Genomic DNA, 16,117 nt, shown 5'->3' on the forward strand with positions numbered 1-16,117 from the left:
ATATTCATGAACACATCTGAAATTCTTGAGACTTTTATTTCTTTCTTTGACATTGAAAAAGGGTGATAGGAAGGGGAAAAAGGGGGGGGGGGGAAGAAGAAAAAAAGGTGAAAAAAAAGAAGAAAAAAAGGTGGAAAAAAAAGAAAAAAGGAGAAAAAAGAAAAAAAGGAGAAAAAAAGAAAAAAAGGGGGAAAAAAGAAGAAAAAAAGGGAAAAAAGAGAAAAAAGGGAAAAAAGAAGAAAAACGGAAAAAAAGAAAAAGGGTGATACACGGTTATAAAGCACAAGGTCTGGTATTTGGGTGTAGTGGAGCCGTTTTTTATTATCAATCTAAATTTGTCTTCATTGATTTTTTAATTAATCAAAGCGAAAACATGCATTGACAACATAAACAGTAAAAACAGCAAGGCAGTTGCACATATCCACACAGTACAAGGCACGTATAGGCATCACACTGAATTTCTCAAAGAGTAGACATCATAATAATTAAAGAATGGGATCCACATTTTATAAAGTTAGTTGGTTGACTCTTGAGTGGTGTGTCTGAGCTTCTCCAGCTTCAAATTAGACATATCATCACTAAACCAACAGCTATGCAAAGGAGGAAAGTTGGACTTCCATTTAAACAAGATGAGACGTCTTGCTAGCAATATGAAAATGCTAAGGCGGGTCTTGGCTTTGGGGAGACGTGGGTCCTTCTGGGCCACACCAACACACGGTAACAGTATCTAACCAACTATCGGAGGCTAGAGAAGGGAATGTTGTGAAGAGCTAAAAGGAAAAAGGAGCATGGCGTGAAATTAGCAGCTTGGAGCACAAAATTGCTGCGCTGTCCGACAAGCATCTGATTTAGCCGCCACTGTTTCGGTACTTATGTGTGAAACAGGAGAAGAATGGAAGAAAAGACAATCAAAGTCTGCTTCTCTCCTATTCTTATTCTAATCACGTATAATTTTCCTTGTTACATCGTGAATAATGCAAAAACTTTAAAATTGAAACCCAAACATGAGCCCAGTGTTCATTCCAAATTTATGAGCCTTTTAACACAAGTTACATGGAAATAGGATAAGAACGCATGTTAGGTGTATATGGACTGTAATGTCTCCCCACCCATCAGATATCATTCCATTAATCATTTAATAATGCCCATCTCCGGATTATATTACTTTGGTTCCTATAATAAACCAGTCATGACAGCACCTTCTTTATTTTGAAGAATTTTATTAAGAAAATAAAACATTTACAATATAAAAGGGGAAGCTTATTGTGTGAATTTATACAGTGCAGTTGTAAAATAACATTTCTCTATAATTTCAAAAGGGTTTCCAACAGTTCTACCATGGTCGCCACATGTTTTCCTGGGTGTGCGCAGCTTCATTCCTGTGACTGACGGACAGAGACTTCTTGTGACTGGAACCGTGTTCGTGACTGTTTTGTTTAGGAGCCTGCATACAGTCTTCGTCCTTTTTGGTTACTTTCGGCTGCTGTGAGTCTTTACACGGTGAAGATGTGGCCGGTTTCCTGCTCTCGGGTCCCATCACAGGGGGAAGAAGCCTCGGCGTCTCATTCCGCGCCTCAGCCTGGCCTGGGCCGCTGTCCATGGTGCTGAAGGCTTCTCCTCGCCCTCTGGAGCGGCTGAGTTTGCAAGAGAGCTGTGATAACATCCAGTTATCGCTGCCGTTTAACTTGTCCGCCATCATCAGATACTGGTTTACGTTTGCCATGCAATTACGGAAGCCCATTTGGTAATCAGAAAACTCAGAGGCAGAGGCAGCGCCTGAAAGCAGAAAAGACATACAGGTCAGGATTTCTCAGACCAACTCTGTATTTGAATAGTTCTTGTCTAGTCGACTTCATGGTTGGATTGATCACTTACAGCTCTGGATCTTCTGCAGGTTCCTGAGGTGTTTCACAGTGAGCTCCAGGATGTCAGCCTTTTCCAGTTTGCGTTTTCGAATCTGCATTGAGAAATTTAAAAAAGATTAATTCATCTGGTAAATTCTTCTTACAGTCATTTTGAATAGCACAACAACTGTTGCAACAAGTAAAAAAGAAAGACTATTGTATTCTTACACTGCTGCTGTAGTAGCTCTCCAGAAGACATTTTAACTGGTCCAAACACTTGTTTATGCGAGCCCTTCGTTTCTTTTCCATCTGTGGTTTGGAAACCTGTTAAAAAAAATAAATAAATAAGTTAATGCAAGACAAAAATGAATAACTCGCACAATACTATTCAGTTAGAGAAAAATTGGTGTTTTATCATCAAACAAGGTCCTCTGCACACCTTATTTCCAGTGAGAGTTTTTGACTTCACTGCGCAGTCTGTTGTCGCCACCATCCTGATTTTACCCCTGGTTTCCTTGAAGTTAATCCCTTTGAGTATGTGGAGCACGAATGGAGGAATGCCCCTGAGTGGATTTATATAGGGACCCCTATTTAACATCTCAATGCAGTCAGTCCCGCCTGTCTCTTGCGCTTAAATGAGCAACACTGGTGTCATCTGACGGCCAGAAGCTGCCAAGGAAAGCTCAACTCAGGTCAAAGAGTCATACATATATATATATATATATATATATATATATATATATATATATATATATATATATATATATATATATATATATATATATATATATATATATATATATATATATATATATATATATATATATATATATATATATATATATATAGATAGATAGATAGATAGATAGATAGATAGATAGATAGATAGACAGATGGATGGATAGATAGATATGGGCACTTCTGAATATAATTCTATCTATCTATCTATCTATCTATCTATCTATCTATCTATCTATCTATCTATCTATCTATCTATCTATCTATAACAGGTCATACACGGACCACACATCTTGGTGGGTACACTTTCTTTCCTGTGTGACGGATTGGAATACACCAAAACATCATGAGGGGCATGAAATATCGAAGAGCGTAAAAATCATAAACATAATGGGTAATCAGGGTGGTTCAACTTGGTGAGCATGGTGTGGGCACGGTTGAATTCTGTATTCAGTCTTTTATTTGTGAGTTTCACGCCACCAGGTCGAAGGCAGCACCGTGGAAATTCCCTGCGTGTCTCCACAACATTTCGATTTTCTGGTAGTCACTTGTTGTGAAAGTGTTGCACCTTGTACACATTAACAGTTAACTTTGTTTGACCTGATCTATATTTCTTCATTTGTTTTAAAGGGGACGGCTACACTGTTGTTCACAGACATACAGTCCTTAAGAAGTTGTTTGGAAAAGCAGAGATTTTAAACATTTACCAACGTTTCAGGACTCTTTAGCTTTTGTGCATCGTTTTTTGTCTTCATACCAGGCGCGTTGAGGCACCGAGGAGAATCGAGGGCCGCCCCTTGTCCTCGGTCTCTCGCCTCTCGATTTGCCACACTGCTCCCTGAAAGGAGCAAAGGCTTGGGAAAGTCATACCAGCTGAAACAATGTATTGACTGCAGGCCTACTGCAGTTCACTGCGCGTCGTGTGCTCGCTAACAGGCCATCTGACTATATACTAAATGGAAGTGAATTTAGGCTGAGTTAACTCCTCGGCTGGACTCAATTTATCCGTTCTGCACTCAACGTCCATTTCCCCTTCATACTTTGCATCTGCATCTAAATATACAGAGCCTGGAGAGAAAGTTGGTGCGCTCTAAAAAGCCACACGAAATACGTTTGAGCAAACCTCTTTAAATATCTCTGTATTTCCCCCCAAGTTTTCGTGCCTTATTTAGAGCACAATGTGTGAGTTAAAAAGGACGAGGGCTCAGGCAAAGGGAGGGCGTTTGTCTTGGGTGGGGAGTCTGAAAAGAGGTCATTTTATAGTAACCAGTCATTGATCTTTTCTTCTAGTCTGCTTTGTGACCACAAACGTGTGGGCATCAAACGATCCCCTCTCTTAAAGTGAGCCACAGAGGTGAGTTTACTCTCCCTAACCCCCATTTTACTGAGAACACTCTGCACAATCCGGGTGCCCACTCAGAAGCTTGAAATTATTGAGTGCATTTGGACTGCAATGGTGGGTCACGTGACATAAATTTTGTGACTATTTACCACAGGTCAATTCGCTGTGTATTTTTGGCATAAATAGTTTCAACGATGATGCTAAGCTGGCCTCGTAGAACTAATCCAGTTTGATGTCAGAGCTTTGATACAGCACAAACATGCATGTCAGCGCTGTGTCAGGGGACACTAGACGACACTAAAGCGTAAAATGTACCGGAAACCTGTGGACATAAATGTGGTGCCATATACTGAGGCTTGTAATTGGTATGAAATCTGTTGGAGCTGTGCTGGTGTAAAGTGAGCTTTCTTGCGGCCTTTGTCCTCTCTGGACGCCACATTATCTGCCTTTTCACGCTGGCTTTAAACGCAGGAGCGTGGAGCGTCGCTTTCAGCATGCAGCCGGGGTATCACAACAGTCGCTTTTCTTGTTATTCTGTGCCACAAGGAGGAAATTTCACCGCTGATTATTCGGTATAATTTCAATGAGTGTTTCTCTCTGTGGGGTCAATAAAGGGGAAAGGGACTTTCAAAATAAAATGAATTGGAGATCAGGTGTTGCAAAATTAGATATATTCCCTTTGAAGTTTTACTTTCTAATATTATAACACTAGTGGACTTGATTTGGTTTTAACCTTATTAATATGGACTTATAATCTGTCCATAACTTGGTTGTGGAGACAGATTTGACATGGCTGTACCTAAGTGATAAAACAGCTGTTTGAAGGTTTTCAATAACAATTCACATGGACGTTAGATGTTTTCAAAGAGTCACATCAGAAGTTGCACTTTGCTCTGTGGACACTGCCTCAAAGTGTATTCAAAACTTGTGCTTTAAAAGTATTTCCCTCCATGTCCACCTCACTTCCCTTTCAAGTTCTGTCCTCATCAATCCATTAGAATAGCACACCGAGAAGCCTGTGTCCCCATTGGATATCATAATGAAAGTGCCATTAAATGACAAGTTAAGTGTATGTTTATGAAAGGGCTTGGTCCCTCGCTCTACTTTCACTTTTTCAGCCTCGGGTCATTCATTAACCCTATTGGACCTTTGTCATGGATGCCTGCCGGCGAGGACCTGACAATGCTGCTGCAATAATTGGACTACTGGGGAACTTGTTAACATCAATTAGTGAAGCAATTATGCAATTACTGCAATAAACTATTTTCTTCCTCGAGGGAAACCGAGACATTTGCAAGCCAATGTCTAGGCGTGCACCCAAACAGCAACACACGAGAGAAGGGGTTTGTGTTTTCTTTGAGCTATAGGCTACTTCTGAAGAAAAAACATCGACTTAAAGATATGCAATGCTAAAAAAAAAAAAAAAAAAAAAAAAAAAAAAAAAAAAACAGAAAATAACAATAATAAAATATTTCAGACCCGTGTAAATCAGCAAGAGTAATATTTTAATGTGACCTCAAAATTAAATTATAAGACATGTCTAAAGTTTAACCATTTTTATGCAAATGTTTTCGTGACTTTGGTCTGTGTATTTTCAATGCTTCGCTGTCCGTGTCCGTTTCATCCCTGCATAAAGCAGTCAAACAGGCTCATTTGGTGCATCCTGAGCGGAGCAAATCGATGTACCGCCTTCCATTCAGATGGCCTGGAGACAGCGCGGGTGTGACCAAAAGCTCTTTGTGAGTAATAACACTGTCACAGTAAAGTCAGCAGGTACATGAACAGGTGCACCTGTAACTTTTGGAAAGATTTTCTGTAGGCCACGCGACGGACCTGTTGCTGAAGCTCGGATCAAATAGATCAAATAGGGGAAAAAAGCATCATGAATTTCTATAGACTGTTCATCTGGTTATTTAAAGACTTCTTACTTTGGTTTGGGAGCACAAAGGCCGCTGTTTGCCTGTGTGTGCCGGGGTGACCGCATGAAAAGACTGGAGGTGCACATTAACATCGCTTAAGGTTTTCTCAAGGGCCGAATGAACTGGCTGGAAAGTAACTTTATAACTCGACGGAGGATGAAGCCTTTGTCAGGCTCTGAACGGAGAGATACAAGTGCCTAACAAAAGGGGAGCGCCATTGTTAAAGACTAAGGCGCATGGGTATTGATGCGCCTTGAATTACAAAACATCTGTCATTTATTCTGAGCCACTTGAACACAATTTGAATGAGAATAACCAAGCACCCTCTGGCGCACTGTATTTAGCCCCGCGTTAAACTGAAGTTAGCCTACCGCTCATAGGATAAGGGTAGAAATGAAATGTTTAGTTTGAGAGTAGGTGCTATTAAAGTTAAGTTTTCTCTTTGAACTGGAGACCTGAGGCTGTCCGGTTGGCTGATTCTGCTTTGATGGATTTATGACTCTTAAGAAATGATACACTTCTTTTGAAAAAATCCACCACCAGGCTCTGTATATTAAACCTACAGATAGTTTTTAACAAAAGAACGAGGACTAAATATTAACAGAAACTTGTTGTCGTTGCTGACAGGGGCTTGACTTTTTCAGATGGATCCCCCCTTCAACATGAAATCATTTAGTCATTAACTGTGCGTAAATCAGTTCACTGATTTTCTTCAAGATGGCATGAAAGCGATCAATGCGGTATCAATCAACCGTATAACTTCTCAAAGGTATACCACTGGCGATTCAGTGCTGAAAGATAAAAGGCTTAAAATGGAAAGCATGTGAGCTGATCTATCAACACCAGCATCCCGTCCAGAGGAGAAGTTCTTTAAGGAGACAGTTTTAAGGGCAAATCCCATATGGCCACCAAACACAAATGGTCTTCACGTTTTGTATCTGGGTTGGCAGCAAAATGAAGGACCAGTTGCGGGCCAAGTTTTTCCCAGGGTTCTCTCTTTATCTGACCAGAGTGGAAAATTGGAAGGTACAAGTGAAAGACATGGGGCGTTCCTCCGATTTTCCTCGCTCCATATTTTGTTAACCTGAAATATGTGACCTCAGCAGTTACGCTGCCCCCCTTTCTCGACTCGAATGAAGTTACAAATTCTTTAAAGATAAAACTAGAAAAGTGTTTGTCATCCAACGAATTTAAAGAATTACTGCGTTAGCCTCGGTTAAACATATCCGATGTATGGATTTTTTTAAAACAGACATTCTGATTACTGCCACTTTAAATAGCCTAGTTATGAACACTTTAAGCGAATATTGTTGCTTGCAATACTATTTATGAAGTTGTCATGAGTGGATAAACAATTCTGTGCAGAATTTCCGCGGGCCAACGTGTGTGGCGAATGTAACGCCGAAATTGGTATGAAATTGTCAATTTGTTGGTGTCAGCGTTCGCCTCTCCAGCCGTGCCATATGCCATGCTAAGTGGCACTATTTACCAATTCGTTCCTACTTTCACGGTCCATCCTCCCCTTCTCCTTGCCAGAAAACTGAATAGCTTTACAAAATGGCAATTTACTCACTGAAACAGCCACAAACCCCCTGCGGTACGGTCCTTTCCGTTTCACTTTGTGGGGAACCCCAGCCTCACTGAGCGTCACGGCGTGAATCTGACTTTTAAATGCAGACAGACTCAGGGCCTCGGATGCAACTCATATTTTGTATCTTTGGTGGCTTTTATCGTCAGAGCAAGGTAATACAAACAGCCAGAGATAAAAAGAAAAAAAAGGTGTATACATGGAATGAAACATGCAATGACTGTGTTGTTAATCTACAAACAGTTCCTAAGTAATGCTCAGGTTTATAAATTAAAAGAAAAAGAAGAATTCATGATAGATCATTACAGTTAGCCTACGGCGATACTACTTAACCATTACATTAAACAATTTAATCATATATGAACAAACTATTGTAAACGCAGAATGAAAAAAAACAAGTAAATAAATAAATAAATAAATATCATGATTGAAATGTGTTTAGTATAGGCCCAGTACTGTTTGGACTATTATTGATGCAGTTGGTTTATAGATATTGTGCATTGTTGCTTTTTCACTTCTTTTAGCCCAATTTTATCCAAACTTTGAGAATAAAGTTGGCCTTTTGTTGCTTTATGATGTCACCAGAGGGCTCTCATGCTGCTCTCTTTCTTAAATCAAGAGAAATATGACTCAAGTGAAAGATTTCTGAAGTTTTAATGTAACTTTTAGAGGCAGACCTCACTGGACCAATACGAATAAAGAAAACCAAACTAACACCAAAGACCAATTACTTTTTCTGACCTCTTTGTCTGTAGCTCTATTTCCAAAAGCTAAAAAAAATGTTATGACAAACAAAAAACATAAAATCCTGAAAATTAGAGACATGTGTGGTCTTGTGGGGAAAAGAAATCTAAATGTGATGATATAGTTGTCAAAAGATTTGGATGGACAAAAAAGCCCAGGAAAAGTTGTGTAATGCTACAAAAAAAAAAAAAAAAAAAAAAAAAAAAAAAAAAAGGAGAAAAAGAACAGAAACAAACAAAAAAACGTTTTCAAGTTCATTAGCAGGTGGTCAGTGACGAGGCTGAATATAAAAAAAATTACATTCCAGAAAGGCTGAGCTCCTCAGAATACAGAGACAGAGATTTACCACCTGTAAACAGAGACTGCTAGCAAAACTCCATAATTTTATAATAATGTTCCCGAGCATAAAATTACACTGGATTTGGAATTTCATTGTGTTAAGTAAAATATTTAGAAAATCTGTAAAAATCTCTGGATAATGGGGAGAAGACTGAAAACTCATTACTGAATAGCTGTACCATTTGGGCCCTCTGGGGAACTGCACCAGAAAACAGGTAGAAATCACTGCATGGTCTCAAAATCATTACAACAGTCTGTTTCTGCATCCATAGATTTAAAGAGAAAATCATGTACAAGAATGACTTAGAGACACTGCAAGTCCATTTAAGATTGATTAAGATGGAGACACTGTCCACTGGTCTAATGAATCAAAGTTGACATTCTTTTTGGACATAATGGGCACCACTAGTCTGTTTTTTAAAGAGAAGAGGGACTTGCCAGCTTGTTATCAGCTCACTGTTCAAAACTCTGCGTGTGGGGATGCAGAAGTGCCCAAAGTAGAACCTATCTAGTAAAACAACATTGATGTTGAATGATACTGGTGTTGAAGCAACACGAAACCAAAAATTTGACAAAGGAGACCCCAAGCTGTGAAGCTGCTATAATCCTGTTTAAGGCAGGAATGGGGGCACATTTCATTTTCAAATCAACAGCAGCTGGTCTCCTCAGTTACCAAACAGTCCTTGCCAAATATTTTTAATGCATTTCTAGCATCAAATTAAGACAAGATATTTTCACAAAAAGTAAAAATTTTCACCTTAAACTGATGAACTGGTGTCATCTTAACTATCCAGATTATCTCAAAGTGTTTGGGATGCAAAAGAAAAATACTGGTGTAACTTGAAGAGAAAGGTTTAAAGTTTGTAGATAATTTGGCTCGAACTCATTGCAGAAGAAGAAGCGCTTCCAGTATAAAGCAGAACAACACTGTGGAGTGGTGCCATCATGTGGTGGGATTAGTCAAAGAAGAAAGAAGAAAGAAGAAGGGTGGAACTAGAACCATCACACATTTCCTGTTGTGTTTGTTCATTGCATTTCTTTACCTTTGTTATACAGCTGACAAAACAACATGTGAAATAGAAAAGATGTCAATCATTCTGAATCAACAGGTAACATCATATCACACAGAGCTGAAAAAAAGAAAAGAAATCAAAACAAGCGATGAAGAAGGCTCTACACTTTGCTATTTCTGCTTCTACACTGACATATTACCACTCAATCCTAAATTGGCTGCAGGTCACTTACTGGCTGATAAATAGTCAGTTTTGAATTAAAACTACTTAAACTAGTTACAGTTTTCTAAATGTAGGTGTTAGTGCCATTTCAGCAACTGTTTTAAATGAGAAACCACAGTATCAAACTGTGTTCTGCTACAGTTTATACAACTTGACAAGAAGCCAACACGTATTTACATAAAATAAGTGGCACCAGTATTTGTCCCATCCTGTTTGGAGTTTGAATCTGGTAAAACAGAAATGGAGGTGGAGACAGTATTATCAGGCCAAATAATGTTCCTGTTCATATTTACATTTACGTCGTCTCACCACAAGATGGCAGCCAAAACAAGCTCACAGCAAAAGTGCAACACCCTTTCAACTTCCTGTTGATGTTTAAATTCATATCAGCTCTTCACTGTTTTATTGACTTACTGTTAGGTGATTTTTTTCTTGGTAATATTCAAATTCTCACAAATAACCAGATAAATACCAAACAGCATGAAAACTCCAAGATGTGTATTTCAATGTTAACTTGGAAAAGTATAAAATTCTGTTAATTTTGGTATTAATCAAAAAGTGGTTAAAAACAAATTGGGTTGACCCTCAAGTGTTCATTTCAACTACTGGCTGATTGTTTTGGTATAGTTCTGAATGAGACCTTGGAAGTACTGCTGTGTGTTTTTGTGAGGCTGAAAAATGATTATGTAACACTTGGGAAGGAAATACCACAACAGGAAGGAGTACAGACTGGACAGTACTGCCAGGGCATTCAGGATTTGGATGAACTTGCCACGGTATAGCACCTGTATGGTGGCAAAGATGATCCAGGTGAGGATCAGCAGGAGCAGGCAGAAGGTTATTGCTTTGGCTTCATTGTAATTTTTTGGGAGGTCTTTCCCCATGTAGGAGAAAATGAAGCAAAGAAAGCCCAAAAACGCAAGAAAGATAGCTGAAAAGGAGTATGCTTCAATTTTAGTTTCACAACTTAGTACGATTTCCTCTGGTTGCCAGTTTGTTTCATTGTAAGGCTTTGGGGGAGAAGAGGAATAGCCAATGAGGAGGGAGAACGCCTGAGTAACAAATGCCACAGTGATGATCAGCCATTGTCCTTGATATTTCATCCACCAGCTGTAGAGCTTGGGGAACTTGGCTGCCATTTTGAAAATGCTAACAATTTGAAAAGAGCGCACAACAAAACATGCAAGACAAACAGTGTAAAACAAAATAAATGGCAAAGACCTCATTGTACAAAAGAAAGCTGTTGGCTTACCAAAGTAAAAGAACACAGTGAGACTACACAGACTGAGGCAGCCTAAAATGAGGAAGCACATCAGTCCTCCAGCTGATCTGACAACAGGGGTGTTGTAGTTGATGGCAAAGAGAGCAGACATGGTCAGTATAAGACCGTCCAAGGCCACAGCCCACAGCATGATGAGTATGGCACCGCTGTCTGTGAATGGGATGTACTCCACTGAGCGCAGACTGCATGATGTACTTCCTTCAGTGGACCACTCTGTGTCCTTACACTTGATGCACTCGTAGGGATCCACTGGTTGACATGGAGAAAAGGAAAGACTGTTGATAAAAGTAACTTGAAAACAAAGTAGGAAGAAAGAAAATGAAACTTCTCTATAATTATTGTTATTGGCTTATTATTATCTGATAAGCAGCCTATCTTAAACCAGAATATATATTTTTTTACAGAAGTAGGTTGCCTTTATTTATTCAGTTAAGTTTAACTCACATAAATCTTGGACTGAAATCTTAAACAGATAAGAGTCATTGAGGATTTTTAATGTTTTTTTTTCACCCAGTGTTTAATACTCTACCTGTTGTGTTGATATACGTTCCGTTGGGACAGATTGTACAAGTGAAGCAGCATTTGTGGACTCCATTTTGCTCTTTTGCATATCCTACAGAGCATTCTTTGGAACAAAGGGATGTAGGCACCTGAATAAAACACAAACATATAAAACGCAAGTTTAGCAACTTTTCAAATGTAGGGGAGACTGGGGCTGGTTGTCACACTTTTTACTCTGGTGAGAATTGCTCATCATCAAAACATCTCTCAGTTGTTATTCCTACATTAAAAATAGAAGCTTAAAGTCTTGGCTTGAAATGTGTATCCCTTTTATTTTTCTACTTACTACAACAAAGTGGTAATTAAGCTAGCTACCACATGGTTTTAGCTAGCAAGCTAAAAGCTGTCTCAAATAAAAGCTATTACCGTAGGCTTTTTAATATGTGTTCGGTTTTTAAATTACTAACTACCTTCCTAAAAAAATACTCTGACCCTTAAAAATCACAAAATCTCTCCTCACTTCAGTGTGTTGTGTTTTATCAATAAGATGACCAGTGCAAAGAGGCAGGATGTCAGGCCAACTGTTCAATATCAATATCATGTCATAGCGCCCTCTAGTGTGGCTGTAATAAGCAATGTGACAACCAACCCGTGTGACAACCAGCCCCGGTCTCCCCTAATCAAAAATCCAAATTTTTGGGGGGATAATTGTTGTGAAAAGTGATTATTTAGACAACAAGTGGTAAATCATACATCAGCCCTCAACAATGGATGCTATTGATACTTTTTTTTTCTTTTTTTTTCCTTTTTTGACTCTGTCATAGATATTTACATTTTATCTGTCTTTGCACAAAAAGCCACAACCAAACCCACAAATCCAAACATATGCACAAAAATATTGAAGTTTTACTTGTTATACGGACAGAAAATAAGATATTATTGATCATCATATCTTAACGCTCGCATTTTAAATCACTTTTTTACTAAAGAAAAACAGGACTCACTTCTCCATTCGTGTACCACTGGATTTTGCTGTTATTGATGAAGAAGTTTACAGATGGATGAGTCTTACGAAAGCCGACCTCCTCTGCTTTACCACTTTGGTTCCAGAACACCACAGAGTAGGATCCATACTTAGGGTCACCATGCTCATCAAATTCAATTTTTTGATCTAAAAGTGCAAAGTTGGTTTTCTTCAGCTCTGCTAGAACCTGATGTGGGTACACATGAAAAAAAAGAAGAACAGCATTTTTTTGTGCTCCAACATTATATCACAAAAGGGGAACTTCAAAGAAGAAGAAAATGAGAAGAATGAACACTCTCAGAATAAAATTTCACATTGTAATTTTGTTTTTACGCCTACCATGTGTGGATACACTGTGATATTGTTCTTGCAGTGCTTGGCTCCACATTTCAGGGTGTTGTGTAAGGCATGTGCGATGGCGTAAACAGCAGAGTAAACAGGAAACGAAAACGATGGGTCCACAGAGAGGATTTCTTCTGCACTGAAGCCACTGCTGTTGAACTCTTGGTTACAAAACCAGTTTCTCTGTTCACTTCCACAAGAAGTTCGGCTTCTGGTAGAGTACATAAAATCACTGAATCCAGGTATGGACACAAGTGGTTGAGCAACCCCAAGAACAGTTCCAATATTTTTGATTCCTTCCTCCTTAGGAAGTCTTTCGTTTAAGGACCATGCATCTCCAGCTATCCACACTTTCTGTGTGATATTCAGTTGTATCGCTGACAAAATGAGAGCCTCAGCAGTTAGTTTAGGAGCAAAAGCAACAACTGTCTGTATCTTCTGCCCCTCAATCTGTTTGAATATTTGGTAATAATTGGTATTTTCGTCAAGGCCTTTGGCATACGCCAGACAGATATGTGTATCTTTGATCCTTTTTCTGAACATGTCGTGTCCATCATTGCCATAATTGTCGTCACTATACAGGAAAGCAACCCAGCGCCAGTTGAAGTGTAACAAAATCTCAACAATCACTTCAATGATGCCTTTATTTGGATGCACTGTTCGTAGGAAAGAGGGGAATTTAGCTTTTTCGGAGAAGACAGAGCTGGTCGATCCATAATTGACCTGTCGGAAGAGTCATGCAGGAGTTTGTTGTTATTAGTGACATTGTAAAACCAGCCATTATGAAACAAACTCAACTGCCCAACATCACTCTGTTAACTCACCATGGGTATAAGATCTGTCATGAATAGAGGAGCTACAGTCAGAGCCTTGGTGCTGGTAAAAGGACCGACCACTGCTATCACTTTGGAAACATCTGAATTATTCATATTCTGCTTATATGGTTCAGCCCAGGGCTGGATTGAGTCATTGACTGAGATGAGTTTGAAAATTCCTGGAAAGGTGTGTGTATCTGAGCATTGATCAAACATCTCATAGCCCAGGGAAATATCAGGCAGGAGGTTTGTCGAGTTATTGATTTCCTCCACAGAGAATCTCATCAACTGAAATCTCCGATAGTTTGGCAGAATGGAGGGTTGGCTGGGGACAGGATGAAAAACAGTAGCTTAGAGTCACTAACTATAGTTGAAGCCAAAAATATCATTACAATTCTCACTTTCAGAACTGCTGACTTTATTGTTAGCACAAGGACCATTTACTGATAATATGCAATGCTTTGCAAGGCAACTTGATCATGTAACATGGTGCTTAGCAGGAAAAATGCCCCAAACTGTTTCTGTGTTTTCATTTTCTTTCAGTTTTCATTTTGACACCAACATTGATTATGACACTTACCTAGAGCAGTCTGTAGCTTCTGGTCTGTCATAATGAACAGTGGCACTGACTTGGTGAATATCAAAAAGTCCACCAATCAAGTAATCTCCATCCAGATGAAACTCTGAGCCTGGGACTGTGCATTGAGCCAAAGCATGAAGAAAAGCTCCCAGAAGACAAAGAGAAAAAACAAGGCATTGTTTCATTGTCGGTGTTTTGAGAATCTGATGTAGGTCACAATGAGGGATTTGCCTCTGCTGCTATTAACTTTATAGACACAGGTGGAAGCTGAACCCTTCATTTCCATGAATTTGGGAGTAAATTAGGTGTCATAAATTGAAACTTATTAATGCATGGAGGAGAACACACAAATCAGTATGCAAAATTCATCTAAACTGATGTAGCAGAATACCACAGGCTTTAACAACTGTCATGAGTTAGAATGCTTCAAAACTTGAAAGCAACCTTGAATTTCACTTTATAGTATCTAACATTAACTTCAAAATAAAACAAGAAAAAATGCTCTTTTGGTATTACATGGCTGTTTGGTGTTAAACTTGCACATTTATTTATTTATTGATGGGAAAGCCCCTTGAGATGAATCACCTCGTTTACAAGAGGGTCCCAAACATCCCAAAGTTCATAAGACAGGGCTTTATCAGTTTGTGGATCTGCTGGTGCAGATAAGGGGGGCAAAGAAATGACAGAAAATAATTCCTGGAAAACACTTAAAAAATGAAAGTTAATATCACATCATGATACAGTCAATAGATTCTTGGACTTTGAATTCTTGAAAAGGAAACAATATCTCACTGGCCATGATCATGTGTATCTTTGCAATGATTGGCTCATTCAAGTATCCCTATCTTGTGATGGTGATGTGAACATCACACCCTGGTACTGCTCTTAGTGACTGAGATGCTTATAGGTCAAATATCATAAGAATGCAATGTATAAGACATGTGCTTACTGATAAAGTGAAAATATAGACTTAAATATAAACACATTTCTTATTTTCTATGTTGACTTCACAACAAAACTACAACCATAATTCAATAAGAGCTGGAATGCTAACATGTTGTGAAAAACAGAATCTGATGGTTTGGAAATCATTTGAGCCTGTATCTATTTGAAAATAGAGCAAGATAAAGTGTTACAATTTAAAACGTGATAGTTTTATGTAAAACATATGCAGACTAAACATTTGATGGTAGCATAGTGTTTCAGAATAGTCAAGACAAGGACAACAGAAGTGCTTAAAAACAAACAGGTTAAAACATTACTGTTACAAAAATGACTCAAAAGAGGCAGAGTCTGTCATGAGTAAAAGAAAGAGAAAGATTTACCAATCTGTAAAGACTGGGTGAGTCTATGGTACATGATATCAGAGAATCTGAAGGACATGTACCAAAGGCACAAGGTTGATGGCTGATACTGAAAGATTGTTTTCTTTGGCCCTCAGGTGGCGCTGCATTAAAACAAACATGTCCCTGCAGTAGACAGCGCCACATGGGTCCAAAAAACCCCCATTTTTATAAGAAAAAGGAGAATAGATAAGTTTTGTATCAGTAACTGTAGCAGAGAGTACTTTATCACTGTAAAACCCTTTGGAGAAAGTTATCATATAAGAATATTTAGAAGAATGAGCTCATAATACCAAACTCAACATAACCACAGGCAAATAAACCCAAATTAAATGAGTCCATCCCTGTATCTTTGGTGAAAGCTCTGGGGCAGTCTTCTCTCCCAAAGGATCCTCGCCCAATTTAACTTTGGACCACACAGGTAATATAAAGTAGGACAATTTGCAATCACTCAGTCCATTATGGTGACAAATGGCTGTGA

The 16,117-nt window shown here is 38.8% G+C and overlaps 2 protein-coding genes across 2 annotated transcripts; both read right to left on the minus strand.

The window, feature by feature from the left end:
* Positions 1 to 1,327: 1,327 nt before the first annotated feature.
* Positions 1,328 to 2,377, minus strand: her3 (hairy-related 3). The gene is made up of 4 exons (XM_074682416.1): positions 2,284 to 2,377; positions 2,073 to 2,168; positions 1,876 to 1,957; positions 1,328 to 1,776 (listed from the first exon to the last, which is right to left on the minus strand). Exons 1-4 carry the CDS (start codon positions 2,335 to 2,337, stop codon positions 1,334 to 1,336), a joined length of 675 nt encoding a protein of 224 aa, XP_074538517.1. The 5' UTR covers positions 2,338 to 2,377; the 3' UTR covers positions 1,328 to 1,333.
* Positions 2,378 to 10,351: 7,974 nt separating this feature from the next.
* LOC141798779 (taste receptor type 1 member 2-like) lies at positions 10,352 to 14,478 on the minus strand. Its single transcript, XM_074680620.1, has 6 exons — positions 14,294 to 14,478; positions 13,723 to 14,038; positions 12,896 to 13,621; positions 12,537 to 12,743; positions 11,561 to 11,681; positions 10,352 to 11,280 (listed from the first exon to the last, which is right to left on the minus strand). Exons 1-6 carry the CDS (start codon positions 14,476 to 14,478, stop codon positions 10,352 to 10,354), a joined length of 2,484 nt encoding a protein of 827 aa, XP_074536721.1.
* Between the last annotated feature and the right edge of the window lie 1,639 nt (positions 14,479 to 16,117).

Source organism: Halichoeres trimaculatus, unplaced genomic scaffold, assembly GCF_033239565.1.
Source record: "Halichoeres trimaculatus isolate MK-OKI-2021-1 unplaced genomic scaffold, fHalTri1.1 fHalTri1_scaffold_11, whole genome shotgun sequence".
NCBI classification, from domain to species: Eukaryota; Metazoa; Chordata; class Actinopteri; order Labriformes; family Labridae; genus Halichoeres; species Halichoeres trimaculatus.